A 25,997-nucleotide genomic window follows, 5' to 3' on the forward strand; every position below is an offset into this window, starting at 1 on the left:
TAGCAGAAACATAAAAATGATTGCAATTAGGCACTGCCACGTTGCTGTGCCAAAAGCATCCGCACATGCTCTCAGCTGGAAACATTTGATAATTAAACAAGCTGATTATATTAGTGGAGCATTTCCAGACGCTCCAATCTCTTCCCAAGCGCTTCTCCCAAAGAGTTCCTCTTTTACTGAGAGTATACGAGGATGGAAAATCTTGCATGGTCAGATCTGATTACATTTACTGTTGCAGACTCAAGAAAGAGCATGTGACTACTACTTTTTTTTTTTTCAAGTGGAGGATTAAGATGGAATGTTAATTCACCAAACTGTAGGTTAACTTGAGAAAGGCTTGTTGTGGATATACAGCTCAATACACGTGAACAGGAAAAGAGACATAATTTGTCCTGACCAGAATAGCATTTAGGATGTCTGATATTTTATTGTGACGATCAATAATTTAATCACATATATCTGTAGTGAATATACACTTTAAACTGCTATTTGTGCTTCTCAATTATCATCAATTTAGTTGATATTTAGCTTTGATTAGATACTTTATCTGTTTTGTGTTGTACAAATCAAACGTGTAGAAATATTGCAAATTGTATTTTATAACTAATAAAAGTTAATTTTTTACTGAGCTCTAAAACACTTACAATGCAATAATCACATAAGGGAGTGAGGGGGGAGCGGTCTGTCAGGAGCCACAGTCTATGGTCAGGAGGCACGCGCCGATCAAGGGCCCCGCCCACTCTACGCATGTGGTTCCTCGTACGCATGCGCGCCCTTTCTATGCCATCACCGCCATCCTCAAGTTGTCTGATGTACCTGGGACCGTTGGAGCAGAGTCAACGTGCCGCCGTTGTCGATAACAGGGACACCCAGGCGCTATTCTATAAAACCGAGCCTCCACCGGACAGAGCACACACAGCCGAGGAGCCACGGTGAGTGAAACGTGTGAGTGTGTGTGTGTGTGTGGACCCAAGTGTCCCGGCGTGGGGTGTCGAGACAAAGAGGCTGCCGCTGAATAAAACTGCTGGTTCCTCTGATCACATCCCAACGTGTGCTCTCGGGACTCACTAACCTCAAATGAGCTAGCTCCGCTTCTCCGTTAGCCTCGCGTGTGAGCCAGTTTCTTCTGTTTCCTCTTTCGGTAATATATCCGTGACTGAAGCGACCGGGGTTATGTGGCAGTTTTTCCGCGTGCGAGGTTTCATTCACCGTGGTGGGATGCTGCGTGGCGCTGTTTTGACATGCACATGTGAAGTCAGCAGTGGCGGAGCTAGAGGGGAGGCCGGGGTAGCACTGGACCCCCCTGAAATCTGATTGGACCCCCCAGATGCCACCCCAGATGATTGACATATCGCGGCACCGGCGCACCGCACTTCTTGTCGGAAGGAGCCAGTTGCATTTTTAAATCAGTGAAGCCTATTGACTGCTAAGTCCCTCCTGTACAGTAGTTGGCGCTATATACCACAAAGCGTTGCGAGCCACCTTCATTAGGAGAAGAAGAAGAATCGCCACTGAAGAAGAGGAAGATTTGAACTGGAGTCGGTTATCGTTGCCTGTTACCGGAGATCAACGAAGTGACAAAGAAAAAGAAGGAGAAGAAGGATATCCTTCATGGACAGAGAAATCCTTGTCGTAAAGTAAGTTTTACGGTGGTGTCCTAATGAGTCACTGTTTAAAATAACTTTTGTAGATAGAAGTTTGTTTTGTTTTTTGCTACAAGCAGAGAGCCACGGCATCAAGCAAACGTTAACGTTAACTTACATCTCATGGCGTCTAGCTTCCAACAGCCGCTAACGTCTACGTTTAATTAATTTGGGTCGCTATTTATATTTACGTGTTTCTCCAATGATTCTAGAGGAATGAAACTAGCGGAGAATCAGCCAGCTAGCTGTTTCATGCTCTGTTGAAACGTAACGTGAACACGGTAGTTAGCCTGCTGCCAACTAGCTGAAAAGTCTGAATATTAAACTTAGGTCTACAGTGGTTTATTTGCCCTGACATTTTTTAGGCTTGAAGTGGGGATTTAATAACATTGTGTGATTGCAAGTGATGCCAGCAGTGTTGGTGCATTTTCACCATTTTTGTAAAAATTAGTTATTATTAATTAATTATTGAAAAATTGTTGCCAAGTTGTGTTTTACATTTTCTGCATTGTTAATAAACTGCAAATTATATATACACAAATCTGATCTCCTGTGTGCTTAGTATGTACATTTCAACATTTGACACTCCGATTGCAATTGATAAGTCAAGAAACAAATTCATTGTTATAGTCTGTGGACCCCCTGAAATAGCCTTGGCCACCCCCTGGCCACCCCAAGGATAAAAGTCTAGCTCCGCCACTGGAAGTCAGGTAGAATGTCCGCGTCTGAACAGCCTGACCTTTGACTCGTCGCTCCAGGAATGGACTAATGGATAAAGACCTTGAAAATGTTGAGATAATTCAATCTGAGGAAGCAAAGGAAAGAGACTTAAAACGACATCTGAGACACATAAAAAAATAATGTGATGCAAATGGTTTACCTCTGCAGTCTGTTTGTGTTCAGTTTGTGTGGGGTGTTTTACATCTCACTGTGTTCACTTGAAGTCTCTTTTGTTGTTGGAGTAGGAGTTCAGCATGTCTTTGTAGTATTTCTGTTGCATAGATGATCTGGCCCACGGGCTCCCTGACCCTTTGGGCCCCTAGCATGTCTGTCCAGTAGCCCATCCATAACTCTGGGTCACTCAGCGGGGTCGGCACAGAGCCAACCCCGCTGCCTTATAAACACACAGATTTCGAGCCCTAGCTGCGATTTCCACTTTGTGGCGGCGGCGCATTTGACCGTAGCCTAATGTGTTATCCACAGAGCTCAATGAGCTTCACATGCCAGCTCTGTGAGGGTCAGGGCTCAGTGGAAAGATCGCATGACAGCCACACACACTGCGCTGCCATGTAGTCCTCATTGTCCCCCAGGCTGCCTGGATGCTTGTTGCCTATTAATAGGTGTGTGACTAGGGGGGGGGGCTATTCTTTAATTGTAGCGCGGAAAGGCAAAGATTGCTGCGTCACTTTCTATTTGTAATTACAAGGTGACATCTAGAGTGACGAGTACAGACCGGTTTCATGCTTTCCACTGAACTAACCAGTTCCTGAGGTGTTATTCTTTGATGTCTGACCTCCCTGGAAGACTAATAAGTTGAGCAGTGGAATAATTCTCAGTAAATCTTCATTTGTAGCTGGCAGAAAGGTTGTTCAGTCAGTTTTTATATTTTATATTTTCAGACCTAAGTGTGTTGCGCGCTGGTATTGTGAAGTTGGGTGAGGCACTGGCATTCTGCCTAAATGTTAAGGTATTGACACATCAGAACAAACATCAGAGAACTAGGAGCAAAAAAAAACAACTCTTCACACCAGCAGGTGGCAGTAATATGTATTCCTCATTAAAAAGGAGGACCCAGAAGAAAGCAAGGATTTGTTAGGGGGTTATAAGCCAGCGAATGTAACAAGTTGGAACAAGTTATTCATTCTAAAGGATCATGTTAATTTGCGTATTAAAATGTTTAGATTAGATGAAGATAATGAAAGCTTTCTGTGTGCTCTTTTGTTTTATTTACTTTGGTCCCTTCAGTTTCTCTTCTCATCTACTGCTTCGCTAAGCCAAACAGCCAATGAGAGAGATCTCTCTTACTGACGCACTCTGCCACTGATTCAACATGCTGAATCAGCTGAAAAGCCACAGACTGGAGTCTCAGTCGTGCCACTGGTGCTGGACAGAAACTATGACCAGACGCTCACTGACAGCCCAACATCTGCAAAGGGCCGACTGCGACAGCTTGGTGCCCAGTGGCCCTTCACTTAACATAGAAACTTGGGACTCTTGCACAGACTGTAAAAAGCCTTCGTGTGTGCCTTTATGTTATGGTCATTTGTTTTAGTTATTTTAATTGTTTCCAGGAAGTCTTTGTGGCGTTGAGGTTTGGTCTCAATACCACAATGAGCATTGTGCTACTTTGTGACTGATTTGGTCTTTACATTTAGTATTCAGTTGCTTCAACTATTCTAACCTTCAGCTCTTGCCGTGTGCCTCAATTTTGATCTTTGGGATTGGATAGTTTTTCCCAAAATGCACCACGAGAGAGTTTAGTGGTAATGAAATGCACCAGCAGCTCCCAGAATGACTCCCGCTGCTTCACACTGTTATAAAATCTAGTTTTACCAGAGTCCTTTAATTTCCTCGCTTCATCGCGTTCATTTGAACATTTTTAAAACTCACTTTTGTGTTGTCCTGGATTGGCTCATCAGGTACTTTTAAGTCACCTATTAAGGACATATTCAGGCACACAAGCTTCCCTGTAAGAAAAAAAACAAATGAGATGTCAGATGTACTTCAGTCTTTTTGCTACATCTAATCTTTATTGTTCTGACTTGTCTCCGATGGTCAGACATTGACAGCATCGAATACTGCCAGACATAAAAGCACCTTCAACACAGCTATCTCGTTGCAAAGTCTGGAATTCGTGATCAGAGAAACAGCTTTACAACTTCATATCTAGATCACCTGGACACTGGTTTGACATTAGAGGTATGTCGGTCAATATGCAAGCTCAGTGGTTTTATGAATGAGGAAAGTTCAGTGACCTTGAGGTTTGCAGTAATGAATATGAAATGTGTGGAAATCAGTGAGCATTGTGTGTTATTTTTTTAACTGTGTGTAAAGAAGGGAAGTTGAGGATGACGAGGGGAATAATTAGAGGTAAATGTGGGAAGAGCTTACAGCCTGAAGTTGTCACAGGATCTTCAGTCATACACATACAAAACCACTTTTCACGTGTACAAAAAGTTCTACGGTAATTGATGTGTTGAGGCACGTACTGACATATGTCTTATGAGATCATTTTATTTAGTTCATGAGCGTAAGCGTCCATGTAATTTAAGTTGGAATCTGTTATCAGAATGATTTTAATCAGGCTGAAGAAATATTGTCCATGTAAACGTAGCCGTAGTTTAATACAGTGCAAAGCTAACATGTTAAGTCTGTGCAGGTGAATCACTTTGAGCTGGTTTCTTCATGTGTGTATGTGAGTGTGTACATGAACAGGTTTGAACCAGCAAGGATAGAGAGGATATGGCTGAATGTGTACGTGAGAGAGGGATTAGTGGGGCCAGGTTGACATTAGCCCATGCCTGTTAGGTTTAAGTGGTGATTTGTAATAAGCTGGCTAATATTACACAGCCGCAGAGCCGTGGAAAATACAGATTTATGTTTAGAATTGGACTTCCTGTTTTTATATATTTATTATTTAAACTGTACACAGGATGAGTTTGCAAAACGGATACTGTGTTAAGAAATGCTGCCATTTAAACCTGCAGAGTCATGGTGATGCTGTACAATGCATTGTTGGAGTACCCCCGCTGATCGCCCCTCTTCTTCCTTCCCTTTCTTCAAATTACCAGTTTTTGATGAGTCGCTCCGGTGTCCTGTCTTTCCTAATTCCGTGTGCACTGGGAAACTGTCAGCACTGTTATCCATATCTCTGACACTGTTCTTCCTTGAGGTCATTCAACACGCCACAGACAAAACACTTTAAATCATACCTCTGACAGTCCTTCTCCTAGAACTGAACCCTTCTACTGGTTGCCTCGGTCACCTCAGATTTGCAACTCAAATTTGCAACTTGTAAACCTTGAACTTGTCCGTTGAATTTCATGTAACTCCAGCCTGTCCAAACTCTTTGCTGAATTGAGCGTTTGTTACTCCAGAATGAATGGCCTCATTGATGAGTCCTCCAGGAGTTGTCCTGCTTTACTGGCACCTAGACACACAAACAGACACACAGACACCTAACTAGGTCTCGACTCAGAAAAGTGGGACATTAGGGGAAACGTCCATTCCAAGGGGTGAAGCTTAACATTTACCTGTTAATTATTTTCTATGTCGATTATTTGTTTGGTGTACTCACCACTAAATATTAATCATAATGTTCACCATTAATCTTAAAAGCTTTTATTCAGTCATTGTCCTATTATAATACATTTTAACATGAAATCTTAATCTATGAATGAAGGAACCATTTCCTAGAAAGGTTGACAAGACTGTGTCATGTCCTTTGAATGCTGCTAAAACTGGATTCATTATGCAAACCAGAAAGACACTTTAGATCTGGTAATGCACCCCACGCCCCCGTCCTGATCCCTTCCCCTTGGGTAATTTATAGGGCTGATGTGTCCATGCCAGCTTGGGCCTGTTATGACCTTTCTTTCACCACAGGCAGCTCTTGGTCATTTACGGCTGTTTGAAGAAAAAGGAAATTACATCCATTCTGAGTTTTGGTTGGTTCCCTGTTCGGTAAATGTAGATTATTGATTCTACTAGTTGAACTGTAACTCAAGAATAATAAGAAGAATAATTTTAATACAGTCTTGAACAGAACTTTTTAATTTATTATAATAGTTATAGTTTTAGCTTTAGCTTTAATGAACGCTATTTTCCATAATGTTGGGACATAGGTCTATTAATTCAGCTGGTGCACATCACAGCTTTTACATAGGCCTCTGTACTTAGCAGTCTGTTATAAGTCAAGAGCTCCAAGAGCTCATCTGATCCTTTCATAGCCAAGACTTTGACCTCATATCTCTGTTTGAGAAATCTTTTAGTAGCTTTCTCTCTGCACCATACTTTGGGCTATAACAGGTGTAATTGCCGCTATTGTCTTCATGATCTGATCTAAAAACAGGATGATCAGAAATGCTTTGGAGTGATGAAAGAGGAAATCATACATCCTGTATTTTAGTATTTTACTGTAATGCCAGCCAACAGTTTGAATAATGCAAATATACTGCAGCTGTGCAGATTAGTTTTAGTTTTCAGTTCACTACATTAAACTAAAATGTTTTGTATTTTGTGTGTTGCATTTCTAATTTCTGTCTGGCTCCAGTTGTCGGTAAAGATTATTTGCAATATGAAACTACCAAAATATTTTTTTATTAAATGTTTTTAACATAAGAAATATCACAAAAATGTTAATTTTGTGCATCCAACATCTCCCGAAACCTTAAGATCCTTAGTTTACCATCTCTCAAGAGATATAAGTTACAATAACTCACAATTTAAGACAATGTTGGACGTGTTATTTGACATACTTAATGCTAAATAAAATATCAAATAGTTGCCAATTATTTTTCTGAGTTACTCAAGCTTCCCAGAGTCATACCCCGAGTACATCTACCAGCAAATGAGTGGCAGATTAATCTCGAAAGTGCCACCTTCAAATGTGCAGTTTACATTTAAGTTAATGCTGTTTGTGCCTGAGTGGTTCCTGTCTGAGCTAAAGGACAACCAGCTGCAATGGTCTCCTTCGGTCATCACATTCCTCCTCTGTGCAGGAAGGCCATACTGCGAGTGAGGTCAGTACCCAATGCTTAGCATACTGTTGGAGCTGTTGGTTCAGTTACCACTCGTGTAGTATAGGATACTGTTTTTGGACTTGTCAGAAGATGTACCTGGTGTACTTATTTTTGAGCAGTAGCACATATAGTTTTTAAAAAATTGTCGCTTTGGTGCAGCAGATCAGAGGTTAACTTGAGCTGAAGTTAAGGATGAGTGGAATATATCTATGTTTGCACAAGCATGTGACAGTATCTGTGTGTGTGTGTGTTGGTGAGCAACATGAGAAGATCAACAGGTCCTTGCCAGGCGTACTCTTTAGCCCCTGGATGACCTGACACTACACGTGATTTACTCACAATGAAGGTCATCGTATGTTAGAGGCCAGGACCATAGTGTCTGAACTTGAGCTTCTGGACTGGTCTCAGTGCTCAGTGACTGTTGGAAGACTTGACCACGGGGAAATGTTTTCTGCTGAATAAATACAGACGCACCAACACATACTGACCCAGGATTGATTTCCAGAGTCTAGCTGAGCTTTAAAGAGCTCTCTGTTACTGAACAACTCAAGACTGGCCAACTCAAATTTATTTTATGGCTGTCTGGGTTCGCATCAAAGTCTGAGCTGTTTGTAGAGGTAATGTGAATGTGCGAGATCCAACTGTTAGATTTGTAATGAGGAAGTGAAACTGTGTGCAGGTTTGAACACAGTTGTGGGTGCTTCTTGACTGGGTGATTGCTGACGTCCTGTTTGTTTGACAGTTTATTGGTTTAGAGTGCTGCGTACATTTGTATCTCTTTGTTGACCGTAGTCAGACGTCTGTGACATGGACTGCTGATTACACAAAATCAATAACATGACGTCTGTTCTCTGGTAGAATAAAGAAACCAAAATCAAAAGAAGAAAAATGACATCTTTCTTTTGCCATGTTGCAGTTGCATCAGTCCTCTAGATCCAGATCTTCTGGATACGGAAAACCTTTTCACTGTTTTCATGTGAACACAGTGAAAAGGTGTTTCACATCACGACTCAGTCTGCAGGCTCTAGGTTTCAGATTCAGAGGTTTCAGAGGTCAAAGTACTATTAGCAGATACATTTGGATTGATTGAACATGACGGCTTCGTTTTCAGGAGCCATGGCACATGCTCATTGCAAGGATGGTGTGTGCATCTGCTTGGTAGCCTTCCTCCTGAACGTCTGCAGTGTTGAAATGGAGCTCACACAGTCATGTGGAAACTTGCACTCTTATTACACATCACTGCCAGACTTACACAAACCACCATGCAGGTTAATTAGCATGACTCTGAGTGAAATCAAAAGGTTTGAGTCTTAAAATGAATCAGTTTTTCTTATTTGCAATATGCGTTCCTGTCCAAAAGTGGTTCTTAATCGTGAAGAGTTTTCCACACAATAGCATAACTTGGACAGAATGGAGTCAATTTCTAAAATTACCTGTGTGAATGAATCAAAAACGGAACACGTATGCTTATTATATCTGCTGTAGCTTATTATGTGTTGGCAAGCTATGACTAGGGTGTGTTACTGACACAATTTGAGGTTGTTAACTGACCCAACCCATGAGAGGAAGAAGTCACGTGGTTGAGAAGTGAAAGCTGTGTTTTAGGTTTGTTTTTAGATCTATCCGGCCTGGATAACTGAGAATCTTCACAGACATGTTAAAAAACTACTTACAAAGACAGATTTGCATCCAGTTGATGTATTTTACCATGTATCTGATAAATCCTGTATTTTTTTCTCTTTCTCCGCAGACAGATGTAGGAAGTTTGAAAAAATAATGTTTAGACTTTCAGAGAGGTGGACTGAAACAGACTTTGGTCAGGTGAGATTTATAATAAAAAAAAAAAGCCACTACTCAAGCATAAGAGAGCAGGCCGCACGCTGATCACGCACCAGATCTGAGTTAGTTACTGGGTTTCAATTTGGTATTCATATTTGCTGACATGAAGTGAAACTCCGCCAGAAGGAAGGATTGAAGGAGTAAGATAAAGAATGCATGACCTTTTAATACCCACTGGTTTATTTGTGTTACTGCACTAAGTAATAAAGGCCATTAAAAGCAGGGTTAAATGTGAATACGTAGCATGTGTTTCAAGTTCAAAATGGTACGTGTCAGTGCTGTTCAGTGGTTGCAGGTGCTCTTTGGGGTGACCAGACAGGAAGTAAAATGTGACACAGACACGGGTGAAACCATAGACTATAGATTCAGTGCATGTGAGAAGCAGCAGCAGCAGCAGCCTGAACTCTGTGACATTAGGCCTGTGTTAACCAGTTACTGTAACAGGCTGACAGTGTAATGATTGGTGGAGCATGGTTGTTTACAGCATGACCCAGGCTAAATGCCTTGTAGGGGAGCTGGCCTGCTGGCTGTTCATTAGTTACTACAAGGCTATCTGAGCGCTGTCTCAGTGTGTTGGGACACACAGTTTGTCTACCAGTTCTTTTTTGTTGTTTCACATCCAGTTGCTGACAGTAATTTGAGAAGAGTCTTCACTATTTCGCAGCTTTAAATAGTAACAGTATGTAGCTTTAGTGTGGAGTCCCTGTGCGCTTTGTAAATGTGTATTCTACAGTCCATTTAAGGAAAATGATCCAAACAGTAGCAGAGTTGATGTCAGAGCCGACCAAAAATAGCTCATTTGTGTTTGGCCTTAATCGGAAAGGTGACATTTAAATGCGTTCTGGGATTTCAAGCTATAAATGTCACTTCAATGTTAGATTCAATGCTGCAACTAATATATATATATACATACAATCTCCTCACTTTAATATCTGTTTGGTTTGTCACAGAATACACAAATTTAATGTGACTACTGCCAGATTTCCAGGTGGCATCTTTCCCAAGTGTAAATTATTTTTAAATCAGTGTGAATTCTTCCAACATTTCAGTGAGAGAAATGACTCTTCAGGCCACTTCTATTCAGATGAGAAATAATAATAGCAACTCACTCTGTAAGTGAAGCCAAAGCCTGGAGGGTTAACGTACCCTCCCTGTGGTTATTTGGTAAATTATATCTTTTTTGTCAGTTCAGACTGAACCACAAAACGCACAGCACACACAGAAATTACTGAGGCTTTAAATCCTGGACACACATCAAAGAACATCTGCCAACAAAGGCTGACTGTGACATAGCCTCGTGTCACCTGTGTCTGGACTGATAATTTACACTTGAACAGACACAAAGACTACAGCCTACGGCCAACGGCATGAAAATGCGTAACTCTTCATACCAGCAGGTGGCAGTAGTCTGGATTTGTCATTCCAAAGGAGAAACATGAAGAGCTACTATTAGCTGGGGGGCTGGGAAGAGCTACAAAACGATGTAGAGAGCTGACCTCTCCCAGATTTATCCTAAATGATCATATTGTTGTGAAAATGTTGTTTAAATGTTCTGATGAGATGAAGATGTAAAATAAGAAAAGAACTTTGAACGTTTGTTGTTTTTTTAAACATTCATCCCTTCTCTTTTTGTGCACTGGTTCGGTAAACTGAAGCAGCCAATCAGAGTGGTCTCTCAGACCGACTTGTTCCGCCACAGATTCAACTTGCCGAATTGGCTGAAAAGCTGCAAAAATTAGGTTCTAGTGGTCAATCGTGCAGGAGACGACGCCAGAACTAGGATTGGCAGCCCAAATAGGCAGCCCAACACTGGCAAATGGCAGGCAGCACGGTGTGTCACAGCCTATAGAAATATAGTTTTAGGTTTGACCTCTGAGTCCTGAGTAGATACATTTACATGAACATTATAAATATGATCAAAAATGACAGAATTTCACTTATTTGCTTCTGCTTCAGGGTCCTGGCATTGTTGAACACTGGCTCACTGTTCCGCTGTCATGGCTTATGTGACAGTTGACCAGAGACGTTGTTAATCTGTAACATCTGTGCCCTTCTATTCAGATTTCTGCTGTGAAAAGACTTTGTTACACTTTGCGCCTTGCTCAATGTTTCTAGTATCTCTGTTGATTGCGCTCAGCATTTTTTCCCACCAGCTGCGTATTTGTCTCACTAACAGTAGTTAGGCAGCTTTCCAAGCAGCTCAGCGGTGGTAAAAGAATTATGACATGCAGAAGGTGAATTTCTGGTTTGATTTAATTGGCTATTCACATGAAGTGTGGTCTAAACTGTGACATCAACCGAGAGTTCAATGAGCATTTAACAACATAGTCCTGATGTGTGATGTTTGAGTGTTTAAGGTATCTAGTGAACTTCTGTTTCTTCTGTGTCGGCATCCAGCCCAGAACTGATGTTCTTTCTCAAAATGACAGCAGTTGGCAGTACAATCTTTTTTTCTCCATCACATCCTCCCTTTCTCCTTTCGCACACATATTTTCCCCACATATTTCATTTTGCAGCTGATAATAAATTCGAAAGAATGTATGTTTATATATAGCATAGTTATATCTTTCACCTTCTTGCTCCATCTATGGTGTTTTTTCCAAGCTCTCCGCTCTGTTTCCTCCACAGGTGCTGAGTTTTGAGTCCTGATACCAGTTCTTCTGGAGCAGCTTCCTCTAAACAACTGAAGCCCAGCGGCATTTGACTCCATCTTCTTCTCTACCGTCTTCCTGAGCAGACATGCCTCCAGCATTGGGTGGGCCTGTGGGGTACACCCCTCCTGAGGGTGGCTGGGGCTGGGCAGTGGTCGTGGGGGCCTTCATCTCCATTGGCTTCTCCTACGCCTTCCCTAAGTCCATCACTGTGTTCTTTAAAGAGATAGAGATCATCTTCGACGCCACGCCCAGCCAGGTTTCCTGGATCTCCTCCATCATGCTGGCTGTCATGTACGCAGGAGGTGAGTCACGTCTAAATGGTCCGGGGATACATTTATTCATGACCTGTGTGTCACTCTTTATTTAATCATATCCTTCTATTTGTTCTAGAGGGTGTAACCCTGAAGTTCCTTGAAATTCCTTTAATTTTCGTTTGTTAATAATTATCGTTATTATACAAACACAGATGTTGTGTATTTCTTTAGCCAGCTTGTCTGTTGTCCCAATTTATTGACAGCAAAAGTACATGAAAACATAACCATATTGCCTTTGCAGTCACAATGAACTATAATACACATTAAAGTAACTAACTAAAGTTATTTGTTTTTTCGATCTCCAAGTGCATCCAGGCTGCAGCCTTAGATGCACTCTATATAAAGAGGTTTATATCAGGTTTAGAACTGCAGTTAATGGTTATTTTTAATATTGATTAATCAGTCAGTTGTTTGGTTGTCTAATAAATTATTTGTTCGATAAATAAAATGCTTGAACATATTGAAATCCCATCATTTTCCTAAAGCCCAAGTTCACTTATGGTCGATGTGTAACACGGTCCGGTTGTGGCTCCAGTGGGAGGATCTTGTAGTGTGCCCCCCTTTGTCTTCCGTGAGAACTGAAGACCACTTTGTCGGTGGAGGAGAGTGTGTTGGTATTTACAGTGTGTAGTATCAGCTGTATCAATCTGTTTTGTTTGTCAAGAATTGGATGTGGCTCTTGGGGTTCCTTTTGAGACTCTTTTAACATTCACCGTTCACTCAAGCAACACAAACACATGCGTTGTCTCTATCTCTCTACTTGCACTCTCTCATTCAGCGACAGCTTGAATAACGCTTACAGCTGAAGAGTGACCAGGAGACAACTTGAGAATACTTAGGAGTGTTTGTAAGCAAGAAAACAAGAACATATTTGTCCAACTGAAGCTGCTGGAGCAAGCAATACGCTTTAACAGAAGGCATGAAATGAGAAAATCATCCAAACAAGAAAATCTAGGGATTGAAGTCAAAGGATAAAGTGAGAAAAACACAAACAGAATACACTCTCGCTGTATTGGCTGAACAAAATGGACCTTGGATTTCAACATTTCTGAAGTTTGTTGTTGCAAAACTGTAACTTCGGGGTGTTTCCACATTTATTAAAATACAGAAACATTATTGCATTACTACTGTTTAAAAGGTCACACCCAGGTCTTTGAAAAAGTGTTTGGTGCATGGGGGAACACCTTTAAAAGTTTCTAAAAGTTTATTGGAAAAAAAATGTTAAATGTCAGTGACACTGAAATGTAATATATAATACACAAGGAACATATTAAAACACATACATGTATATAACAGAATAAGCCCCCAAACATGGTATGCATACGCAAGATCAATTCCTGAAAAATCGTAGATGGCGGAATCCTGAATTACTTCACCCGTAGTCCTGATGAGTGGTTTTGAAGCTCATTGTTTGTGGTTTTAGCCATCGCTAATTTAAAAAATGGTCAAAGAGAGCTTGACAGGAGCTGTGGCAGGTGGGTGACGACGAGGCAGACAGTGAGCAACTTGAGACAGCACCCAGCTGTAACTCGGAGCGGCCACTCATTGTCATGGATTGAGGAATTAGCTACTGAAGCTAACATTGTTTTTGTACCGGGGTGTAAACATTAATTTCTGCTGAAAGGTTTAACTGATTGCAGGTAATAGCTGTGGAAAGATAACAAGAGAAAGCTTAACCTTTGTGTTCAGCTTCACCTCCTCTTAAAACACACTTCACGCCACCTCTTCATTGACAAAAATGTTTTTATTTACTCTGTAACACCTCCTTGAGTATGAGGTCCGTTACATTGAGTTGCGAGTTAATGTTCAAGTTGAATATTCACTGGAGTTGCTTGTATGTTGTATGGCAGGTTCAGAGTAGGCTACAAACTGACCTCACCACAGTGTGACGGTGGTGATGTTAAAATTAGTCTTCAAAATAGGACTGACATGTCCTATCTGTCCTGTCTCGCAATCCAGTCAGGCTTTGAAGGAATTTAAAGGAGGGGGTCTGCAGTGCTGTATAAACTAGATAACTACCATCACTTTGAATACAGCCGGCTCTTGCACTTGATAACAGTTTTATTGAGACCACTACAACATCAACCCTCCCATGTGCATGTTAAGACAGGGTTTACCCAGTTCCAGGTTAGCTTGGTTTTCAGGTCACTGATCTCTCTTTCTGTCTGAAGCAAGTTCCTTCCTCATTCACAACCTTCTCCCCCCCGGGTATTTAACCACACACTCTACACATTAAGGACACGATTCTCTTGTATTTGTGTCTGTGTCTCAGAGTTTCCTTAGTTCAAATTTGCATTTTTACAAATGGTGTCTGATTCCTCCACTTACTCATTCATACTCTTCAGAGCTGTGTGCCAGCTTCCTGTAAGTTTAAGCTTTCACAAAAGAGAACTGCTGAAGCAGTAAAAGAAGGGAAGGGTGAAATTGCACAACAGGAGACAGATGTTCAAGTAGTTAGTGTCTCTGCTTCATTTTTGAAATGTTCTCCTTTCACCATTCATCCAGATGACCAGTTACTGAGGTGACTGTGCTCGCTGAAGGACTGTGCACTACTTTTTTTACTCACCGACCAGTTACAACATGAGGCAAAGCACGTACACACACCAGCTTCCACGAAGGGAAAAAAAAAAACCCACACTCTTTTAACTCATTGGCTGTGGATGGAGGACGTCAGTGACAGCTGACTAATAGTGTGAAGCAGTTAAAAATGCACAGGATGCCCTGCACGTAGGCTGACAGTGAGAGTCTGACTCTTAAATGAATAATCAACCGGGATTTTTTCCCCCCTGTCTCCAGGGCCTTAAACCGTGGGCAGAATAGTCATACTGCTATCATTTAATGTGTAGAGATATCACTCAGCTATGGTAATAAAGCAACATCAAAACCTGACACAGCCTACATTAACCACAAGGGAACTCGACCCTTGTCGACAGTTCAGTGTGTTGTATTGCAGTGCAGCTTACTGCAAAGCTCACCTCTGTCCACTGACGCTGACTTAAGTAATTCTGAGGATTTTACGCAGTGAGGAGAGCTTTAAGAGGTCACTAACCTGGAAAGTATTACAAAAATATTCTTGCCAACCTCTGCTGTCTTCATTCTCTTTCCTCTAAGCACATATTGCATGAGGGTGACGGCAGTATTCTGTATTTAGACATATCCACACCATCTTTAATCATAGCTGTGAGCTTTTTTCTCTTTTCTCTTGGACGCTCTTGAAGAGGACGGTCACTTATCCCAGAAACGGCACGAACTACAGTTTAAAAACAATACAGCCAAAATAAGCTCTTATTTGTTGTTAAAGTCTGGATTGGGCTGATTCAGGTCGAGGTTTATTTGTCCAGTCAACGTTTTATTTTTCTAATAATCAGAATAAGATATGACAACATCTCATGAACTGGCGGGTGCTAATCTTTGCCAAACACACGCTGATTCTACTGCCTTTTGAAAGTGCTCTGTCTTTCTGTGGGAAAATATTTCAATTGGCAACATGCAACAGTTTACAATACAAACATAAGTTCACTTTCCATAGTGGAGAGTTAACGCTGTCATAAATGGGACGTAGCATCTTATTGTTTATGGAAACTGTCAAAGCCTGTCGGTATTACACGTAGCCTTGTAGTGGCAGTTTTAAGAGTTGTTAGTAAACTGTATTTCTGACTTCACGAAATGGTTCAACAGATGCACATGAAATACAAACCTAAACAAATAAGGGACCGACATTCCTGAAAGTCTGAAAAACATTCTTCACCAACATGTCTTCCAAATGACCTTGCTTTTGTAATAAACTCACACTCGACTGACAACTTGGCGGACTCCTGTCTTTAACCATTTTCCATGTTAGGAAGTTTTCCCTGAGCTCCCTAAACTGACCTGTCCTGTGTTTCCATGTGTTTAATTTTCCCTTTTCCATGAAAAACCTTCTTCCAATTTTGGTTCCTTGCTTCCCAATGAATTCTGGGATGCAATCAATCTTCATCAGTAGACTGAGCTTCTTACGCTCACTTTACCTGAACAATCGAACGAATGTGTCACATTCTGATGGAAATGTAATATAACTCAGTTAAGCACTATGGAAAACTGAAAAAGCTGATTATATTAAAAAAAAAAGGAAAAGAAAAGGAAAAACCTTGCTTGGTCCTGGTTTATCTAATCCTCATGGCTGTGGAGGTGCGATGGAATTAAAGGAAAAACATGTTCCTCAACTGTGTAGTTCCTGTAATTTCAGGATTTTGTGTTGGAAAAGGGGCTTTTGTGAGTGTGTGTCATGCTGGTCAAAGCCTCACTGAGTGGGAGGAATGACACTGGACTTCTCTTTCAGACTTTTCTTGTGATCCGTGGGTTTTCTGTGTTCTTGAGTCCGTGGGAGAAAAAAAGAGGTCGTGTCTGAAGAAAGGCATTAATGTGTTTGTGTGAGTGAGTGAATTTATGCATTAGAGTTGCTGTAATGCAATAAGCGCGCAGGGTTGCAGGATGTGGAAATGATTAGGTCTTAAGTGGCGAGGAGAGTGGCAGTTGCTCAGCTTAGATGCATTCGTTATTCTTGGTGTACAAGGCAGATATAGTTTATTGGCTGTTGTGTTTTTGTTGTGTAGCATCTAGACTGAAGCAGAGAAAAAATGAATAGTTTGACATCTGAGTTAAATAAGATGATTCGTAGCAGTCTCCAATGTGTCTGATAAATATGAAGTTCTGTTTAAAGATTGCAAACGGCTTGCCTGACTTTGTGTTGAAGTAAGAAAAGTAAGAACGCCTCCCCTCTGAACCACTTGCGGTTCGTGAATGCAGCCTTGATACTGAACTTCAGAGACTGTCTCTTAAGATGGACTAACCTTGCATTACGTCATCCAAAGGATTCCTGAAGAGCGGTTTTGCAACTCTAGCTGTCATAATCTTTGCAGTGTCTGACTCCAGCTAACTCCGGAATAATTTATTGTTTGTTCCTGCCATAAAGTTGACATTTTATCATAAGATAAGCTAATCCATTTGAGCAACTGCAGTTTTGTCACTTCTATTCTGGCTTTGTTTTTCAGCTCCTTGGCCCGGACAAGCAGTTGCCAGCATGAAAAGCTAATGCAGTGCACTATGACCAAGCGACTCAATGTCATCTAACAAACATACACTGGCCAATAATATGAGTGCGAGCAATCATTGCTAATGGCTCTTTTAATGACATGAATATCGCGTTTAAACTTTCGAGGTTCTTTCCACTTTCTGTCATTTAGATGCATCAATCTGTTGACTGGACTTCCTGGGTCCTGTTTACCAAACAGACATGACAGTGGTATCAATCTTCAAGTGTTCTTAAAGGTTCAGTCCAGATGGAGAGACGTCGGTCTGTGAGTCAAGTGTCTGCTAGAGAAATGTGACCCATTCCCAGTAAGTGTTGGGGCCGATCCAATCATCTGTTTCCTCCATCCCACCCATCATTTTGTTCTTTCTGGTAGGAATGACTCATCACCAGCTGCTACACTTCAGATGGCCACTAACTATGAACAGTTGCTCTATAACAAAAGGCTGAATGAACATAATTCTGTTTAAGGGATAGTCTGAAAGAATGAAATCTAGGTCTGGCTCTAAGAAGTGAAAGAATAGTTCGGCGTAGCTCAGTTGAGGCTTGTCTTGTGGATGCTGTGTCAGTGTGACGCTGAGGACAGGTTTTCCATGTTTCAGAGAGAAGGAGAGCAAATGATGGAGGGAGGGGGAGAGCAAGTCATTTATATAATATGTCTGAGAACACTCCTCACTGTCCTCTTTGTGTTTTGCCAAACAGCGACAAAGACTGTCAGTAGTGATTTGTTTCTGGGTGCATGAGTGTTGAGGGGATGCAGATTCATTCCTGTCCTCATAAAGGTTGACTGTCGTTTATCGTGAAGCCCCGGCAGGCTTTGAAGAAAGGTTGTAGCCAGTGTGTATAGTTTGTGTGTGTTTTGCCGCAGCATGACATCTCGTTTGGTGGCAACGTGGAAACCCACCAGGCGAGCTGGGCAACCTGCCAGACCAGGCTTTGTGCCAGGCGGTCAGATCCTCAGTGACAGACTCAACACAGAAACAAGGAGTCAGAGGTAGAGAGGTAGAGAGGTATTTCGCGAGTGCGTGAGTGAATGCTCGTGCATCCGGGCTAGCCCCTGGCCTTTGTGGTCCTCTGCCAAGTTTCAAGGGCGAAGCCACCATGGTCTGTGTGAAGCACCCAGGCTGAGTAAGAGGAAATGGAAGCCGGTGTTACGTTTTTATCATATAATTACAGATATTTTATTGGTTAGTCTGCTATTCTTGTCATTGATGGTTGAACATTTATTATATTATTATAGTTTTCAGAAGTGAGAGTGGTATTGGTCACTTTACAATTCTTTATTTGTATCTAAGCGGCCAATAAAGTGTATTCGTTACCTATTAACAAGGGAAGAAAAACATCCTCTTAATAGAATAAATAGAGTAGTAGAATTCAGGGAACTGTAGCGATGATGAGAGAAAAAAACACTGACAACATGAAGTGCGTGGATACCAAGTTGAACGGTGAGGCAACGCAACTGAAGCAATGACCAATGAGATGGACTGATTAAGCTGACTGACATATGAAACCGAGTTCCCCAAGTGTTTGCCACTTTAGTTCCTACCATCAATTTCAGCGTGCTGATAGCGGGCTTGGAGCATCTGGGGAACCCAAATGGAGCGGTGCCGTTGTTGATCAGCTTTCAGGCTTTACAGTGTTCTCTGGGTTGTAACTGTCATGTTTTGGATCTCGCTCAGACACCAGTCTTGTTTTGTGTGGTCTCACAAGATTTGAAACCAGTCTCATGAAAACGCAGCGAGATTTCTAATGAGAGGATGCAGGAAACGGCGTTTATGTAAAAAAAAACAAAAAAAACGATGGATTTTATGATCGATGTTGGATCTTTCAATTCAAGAACAATTTGAATAGCATTAATAGATTTCTTTTTTCAAGACCAATCCTTTTCTTTATTATTTTTTTCCATGTCTGTATTATTTCCTGCCTGTTTCACTGAGAAACATTTGGGATGAGATATATTCAAGAGGGTTACTTAGAAAGTCTACTAGTGACTGACTGTCAGCCACAAAGAGAACTAGTTTACAGGAACAGGACTTCACATTTCTTGTTTTGTACACCCAATAGTGCAAAACTCAGTGATGATCAGTTTACAGAGTATCTGTCTACTTATCAAATACTCCACTGCTTGCCTCAGCTCAATGCATAATTTAGTAGTAGAAGAGGAATGATCATCTGACTCCCTGTCCTTTCATGGACAATAGCTGTGCTCAGAGATGCTGTATAGATTCTGCAGGCCTTTACTTTGTATTCAGTGTAAGCCTGGATCCATGTGAGGGCCCATTCATAGCGAGCCTGGCTCTCTTCTCTTCTCTTCTCTTCTCTTCTCTTCTCTTTTCTCTCTCAATGTGCATAACTGTATCATAAAACACTGTGCTTTGCACTGCCTGACTCCCTCCTCCCCTTTTCATTGGCTCCTCTCTTCCTCCCTTATTTCTCCATATAACTGGGCCCCTTACACAATCATTGTTCCTGTTTTTTTTTTTTTGTGTGTGTTTGTTTTTGCCATCATAGCACCCCCTGTTGGTGAACAGTTGAAATTATATGCTGGTCTAGTTTCAGGCTCTCTGCAGGACTCAGTGATAGGCAGTTTAAAAAAGTTTCTAATTTAGTTTTTCTTTCCTTATTGATGAAATAAAGAGATTTTAACGCTGTTAGTTGACTTTAGGTATTTTTAATTCACTTAATATGGAATATGAAATGTTGTTACATAATAAATATATGATAAAATCGTCTGTGGATAATAAACAATTGTCTGTCTTATTAACACCTATTTTGGTGTTAAATTGTATTCTGCTTTGTTAAAAAAGGTCTTTTTTTTTTTTTTTGAACATTTTAAACAACTAAACAATTTATTTGTTGTTCATCAAAATCACGGTCAGTATATGTGCCTGCAGCTAATGATTATTCTTTGCATTAAAATAGTAATAAGTCCTATGCCACTCCTTTTATTACTGCGTAGTTCTGCTTGTGTGTACATACACATACATACACTGTACTATACTGTATACATGTATACCATGAAAAATAAAAGTGAAGACGTGGGCAAAAAAAATTTGAATTTTTTTTTCTTTTTAATTGGTGGTGAATGGACTCATTTTGTTCTAGTCATGGAATTTTGACTTTCTCTGATGTAACTTTTTAGGGCAAACTTTACAGATGACAAATGATGACAAAAAATCAAGATGGTTAATTACAATGATTAATAATCAAATAAAGAATCAACCCACAACCCTTTCTCACCTCTCTGTTCTCTCTGTCCAGGTCCAGTCAGCAGTATCCTCGTGAACAAATTTGGCAGCCGACCGATCATGATCTGCGGTGGTTGTCTGGCAGGGTCGGGACTGGTTGCAGCCTCCTTCTGCAACACTGTGGAGCAGCTGTATTTCTTCATCGGAGTAGTGGGAGGTTAGTATTTTATCAGTTTCCAGCTCTGCTGTCTCTGGTTCCCTTATTTACAGTCATGCAACTTAAAGATCATCATTGATACTGAATTTACTGGACAATATGACCAGCATGAACTTTAAGACAGATGTTACAAAATACATTATTTACAACCAACATTTCAGACATTTCAGACCTTTTCTTTTTGTTTTCCCTCAGTCAGTCAGTGGATGAAAAGGCAAATCCTGTATGAGGAAGATTTAACCTATTTCAGCTTGAATAATTTCAGAGTCACTCTGCGTAGACCATAACACATTCATCTGTCAACTAAATGCATCAAAATAAATCCTGTTCTTTGAGGAAAATGTAATCATTCCTTTGTTAAAATTATTGGTCTTAAATCCAGAAAGCCCCCGTCTCAAAAAAAAGCTCCTCTCCTGTATGTTTTAGTTCAAATGTGCACATCTAGCTGTTAAGGAGCACCTTTGTTTGAGTCAACCTGTCAATCTTAAGTCCATTTTTTTATTATTCTGTTTGGTTTCCACCAACTCCTGAGAGAAACATCTGGCTTACTCGTGGTGGAATTAGTAGGGGCAACAACTTGACTATGAGAGCAGTGTTAGAAGGCATTAAAATCAACAATGAGCTGATGCTTGTCTTAGCTCCGTAAAACAGGTAATTTTCTGCTCAGTGTAACCTCCTAATCTTTCCCCCCCTCTCACCCTTCCTCTCCTCAGGTTTGGGTTTGGCATTCAACTTGAATCCCGCACTCACTATGATCGGTAAATACTTCTACAAGCGGCGGCCCATCGCCAACGGCATTGCTATGGCAGGCAGCCCCGTGTTTCTGTCCACTTTGGCTCCTCTCAACTCCTGGCTGTATGATGCGTTTGGTTGGAGGGGCAGCTTCCTCATCCTGGGAGGACTCCTGCTCAACTGCTGCGTTGCTGGCTCCCTAATGCGTCCCATTGGACCCAAACCTCAGCCAGCCAAGCCCGACTCCGAAGCAGGCAACGCCAAGGGAGAAAATTCAGTCCAGCCACAGCCTAAGAAGACAGTCCTGCAGACCATCAACTCCTTCATCGACCTGACGCTGTTCAAACACCGCGGCTTCCTGCTCTACCTGATGGGCAATGTAGTCATGTTCTTCGGCCTCTTCTCTCCACTCGTTTTCCTCTCTAATTACGCCAAGAGTAAGGACATCAGCAAAGAAAAGGCAGCCTTCCTTCTGTCAGTGCTGGCATTTGTTGACATGTTTGCTCGGCCCTCTATGGGTCTTCTTGCCAACACAAAGTGGGTCCGGCCCAGGGTGCAGTACTTCTTTGCCGCTGCCGTCCTCTACAACGGAGTGTGTCACGTACTGGCGCCGCTGTCTGTGGACTACACAGGATTTGTGGTGTACGCCATCTTCTTTGGTTTCGCTTTCGGCTGGCTGAGTTCAGTGTTGTTTGAGACACTAATGGACCTGGTGGGAGCTCAGAGGTTTTCTTCAGCTGTGGGTCTGGTCACGATAGTGGAGTGTATACCGGTGCTGGTAGGGCCTCCGCTAACAGGTAAGAAATCCAGCCTGCAGGATTGTGATTGGAGGAGAGTTGTAAGATTGTTTGAAGATTAGAAATATTAATCCAAACCTTGAAATTTGACTGCTCTCTTTCTCGTCCACCTTCAGGCAGTTTCTATAACTACTACAAGCACTATGACTACACCTATATCACCTGTGGCATTATCCTCATCATCTCAAGTATCTTCCTCTTTGTGGGAATGGGTATCAACTACAAACTGCTGGCGAAAGAGAAGAAAGAGGAGGAGAAAAAAGAGAGGGAGGAGCAGAAGGAGGAGCGCACCGCCATGTTAGCACCTCATTCTCCGACAAAATCCGACAGCGGGGTAGCGGAGAACAGCGCGCCAGCTGCTGTCACGCCGGAGGACGTTGCCAAGATGGATGAGGACACGGTGTAAAGATTTGTGAAAATGAACTGAAGAAGGACACACACACTTCAGAAACACACACAAGAGCTGCAGTTATAACCACACACTGTCTTTATAGAGAGATAATACCCTTTCACACAACCTGGAAGCCATAGAAACAAACTGTTGTATCATTAACGTCTGAGACCGGCTGCTGTCACGTTGATTTTAGCCATAAATCAGCGTTTCGCTACGTGCAGGCCTCTGGATGTCGTATTTAACGTGCCTTTGGGCAAGTGTTCCAGGAGCACAGGCACCGCTTACATAAAGATCGACAGGCGCGCAACAAGCAGAGTGACTGTAAGATTGCAATCCAGTAGACTAACAGGGACTTTGTCTCAGGGTCTTTAGCCGCCACAAAAGGTTCAGAACCTTAAACGTTTCTGTAAATCACCTAAAACACGTCTCAAGAGTCGAAACCGAACATTTTTGTTACAATACTTGTGCGTTTTCCCTCACCTTCTGCACACTTGCGTTGCTTCACTCCTCAAGGGCTGGGCGTGAAATTTAAAAGCTCACAATCATATTATTGTATGAAAATTTATAGTATATTTAACTGTTAGAGTTTGGAGGCAACACCAGTATTTTATTATGACAGAACACAAAAAGGAAAACTTAAGAAAGTAGACGTACACTACCACACAGAGAAGGGTAAGGTTTCTTTTGGAATCAGTTATATTTTTAACCTTTAGTCGAGAATGTAAAATAACAAAAAGTGACTTACCCATATGAATATAAAGACATGGGAAGAGGAGGAAGCCGAAAATGTATACAGGAATTATTTTGAGAGCAGCGGTCCTCAACAGTCGGAAACTAGGTCACGACGCAAGTTATCTGCAGTATTGGAGGCACTGTGAATGGCGTGCAGGAACATAAATGTATGTGCGTTACTCTGCATCATGCATCCTCCAAGCAGAGTTGCACATCCTATATCGTGTTGACAAAGATGAGGCACGTTTGAACAAAAAAGACAAATCCGCTGTGAAACCTGCAGGATGAGACGACTCGCAGTGTTTAATTCCTCACAAACCAGTGTGTGGTGTCGTTTAACGGTGTGATTGTAGATCCTGAATGTGCGTGTGTGTGCTTTGACTAGCCACGATTATAGTGCCAAAATAGGAAGGAAAAAAAGAAATTGCACACAACCGTAATGTTTAATAATTGTATTGGGTCACAATGCAGCACTCTGTATTGTTGTTTTTTTTTAAATTATGAATAGCACATTGTAGTTTTCAGATGTCAGTTTCTACAAACCCCTAAAAATCTATTTTAGCCCAATGTTTAATGACAATCTTTTTAATGATTTTTAATGTTTTATTGAATGATTGGAATGAAATGAAATGTGTGTGTTAATGTCATCCTGCAGGTTTATCTCTAAACCGAACAAAATGTGTCATATCAGAGCTACTTAGTTCAAATCTATAACAGGTACCCATTGATCAGTGACTGGTTTAACTGCCAGCATGACCATCTGATGTATCTCTGGGAAGCTTTTGTTTCTGTGTCCAAATCTAAGGAGACAAGACGTGTGGCGATGTGAGCTGTTTAAAAAAGAAAAAAAAAATAAGCTGAGAGACGAGAGCCAGGCACGGTGTGAAGAAGCCAGAAAGTATTGAGATGGACTAACACAATTATAGTTTTGGTCTTTTCTTGTTAATTAACATATGACGCGCTTTATCCTTTATAATCTGAAGAAAATCCGGCTTAAATGAAAGATATAAATGTTTCTGTAGTGGAACACTACTTCAGTCATTTGCTCTAGTATTTCCTTCTTTACAGAGAAAATGTCCTGGGAGTGGTTGAAGCACCAAGACAAATACCAGGGATGCAGATTTAATATTTTCTATTTAATTTAATTGGTGACAGTGTACGTTTACACTGTATGCTAGAATTTGTTTGTATGAAATGATTATATCATTACCAAATGTGTATATGGAGACCCGAGAGGTTGTGGGAGGAATTTTTTTTGAGGACTATGATCGCTTTAGCTCACAGTAAAGTTAGAATTCACTGTGACCCATAGCTTAATGCTGAGCCATGATACAGTATTGAGTTATGTGTAAACTGTTGTTGATTGTGACAACCGTCTGTGCTGAGGTTGTTATGGTTATGGCTGTGACTAAATGTAAGGTTGCAGCTAATCCTGAACTCCTGTTTTGTGTTGGTCACACATCTGTCACAGAAGCTGGACAGATCCAAAGCTGCATGCCGTGTCTGACGTGTACCCATACATACAGCCACAACTTTATGACTTCACAGTCAGAGTAGCGGCAGCAGTGTTCTCAACCAGGAAGTGATCAGAGTAGGTAAATAGACATTTTATTAATCCTTGGAGTAACAAAATCATGCAAAAATAGTCCTCAACAATAATTCACACTCACCTGTTAGGGCTCTGTAGTTTTCAAAACAGTTAATCACAGTGTGAAAATCAAAGAGTAAGTGCTCTTTGATTTTCAATGCACGTCAGCTTGTGTGTTACTTTTAAAGGTACTCATGGTACCAATGGGGAATCTACTTTCTCTCTCGTCCCAGCTGAAGTGTGCACCTGTCCAGATACTTGAATCTAAAGCAAATCTCTAGAGGTTAACAGTTTTTATTTCAGGGGACAGAGATGATCTGCAGACAGACCTGCTGTCTGTGTGTGTCCATATCCCCCTGCTCTAAACCCCAATTTTCATTCAATTACAGCAGACTGACACTCATGACACTGAGTATAGACTATACTGTTGTTCACCAGGCTAATTTGAGTTTTTCTGATCAGATATTGACTGAAACCTGCTGTTATTTTGTCTTTGAGACAAGAATTTGAACAAAGGTGGCACACTGAAAGACTGCATAAAAAATCCCATTTTTTTTAAAAAGGTAAATATTTTCTGGTGCAGGGGCTTTTTAAAGAAAAAAAAAGGTACTTTTAGTCCCAGCATATTTTAATGTTTTGTATTAAAAAAGAAAAAAAAAGAAAAAAAAACACGATCAAATAATTTTATGTTGTTGAAAAAAAATACTGTTTTTTTTTTTTTTTGTTAGTTGCAGTGGATGTTTTTATGTTTTATGTTTGTATGTGTGATGTTTTTATGACTAGTGAGAATGAATAAACTTTTTAAAACAAACAAAATGTTTGAATTTATGTATAGGAAAAATACAGGAATGATGCATTTACAATAATGGTACATTATAAAAAAAATCTTACAGCAGTTAAAATCTAAACTATCCATTATATCTGGAAAATAGTTGGACATGGTGGGAAAATCTTTGCAGTAAATCGGTTTGCATTTATGTTCATGTACCTGAAGCTACCAGCTAGCAACCGTTTTGCTAAGGGAGCTAAACTGGAAGAGGGAAGACTGGAGTCTAGAGCAAAATCCAACTACCGGCACTAAATCTCATTA

The 25,997-nt window shown here is 41.0% G+C and overlaps 1 protein-coding gene across 2 annotated transcripts; it reads left to right on the forward strand.

The window, feature by feature from the left end:
• Nucleotides 1–659: 659 nt before the first annotated feature.
• On the forward strand, nt 660–25,712 carry LOC311494733 (monocarboxylate transporter 1-like). Of its 2 annotated transcripts, none has more exons than XM_084553933.1 (5): nt 660–932; nt 11,852–12,179; nt 20,521–20,664; nt 21,378–22,193; nt 22,310–25,712. In XM_084553933.1, the coding sequence occupies exons 2-5, from the start codon at nt 11,963–11,965 to the stop codon at nt 22,597–22,599; spliced, it is 1,467 nt and encodes a 488-aa protein (XP_084410059.1). In that variant the 5' UTR covers nt 660–932; nt 11,852–11,962; the 3' UTR covers nt 22,600–25,712. The 2 variants fall into 2 exon arrangements, with proteins under 2 accessions (XP_084410059.1, XP_084410060.1); XM_084553934.1 differs by lacking the exon at nt 660–932 and adding an exon at nt 1,282–1,637.
• Nucleotides 25,713–25,997: the final 285 nt, after the last annotated feature.

The sequence above is a fragment of the Chelon labrosus genome, assembly GCF_963514085.1.
Source record: "Chelon labrosus genome assembly, chromosome: 10".
Taxonomy (NCBI): Eukaryota; Metazoa; Chordata; class Actinopteri; order Mugiliformes; family Mugilidae; genus Chelon; species Chelon labrosus.

What these genes read in the sequence shown, in the direction of transcription:
- LOC311494733 (XM_084553933.1), top strand. Translation starts at nt 11,963, where the DNA reads ATGCCTCCAGCATTGGGTGGGCCTGTGGGGTACACCCCTCCTGAGGGT. An exon ending in CTTCATCGGAGTAGTGGGAG is followed by an intron (nt 20,665 to 21,377) that starts GTTAGTATTTTA and finishes TCCTCTCCTCAG; the next exon opens with GTTTGGGTTTGGCATTCAAC. An exon ending in GGTAGGGCCTCCGCTAACAG is followed by an intron (nt 22,194 to 22,309) that starts GTAAGAAATCCA and finishes GTCCACCTTCAG; the next exon opens with GCAGTTTCTATAACTACTAC.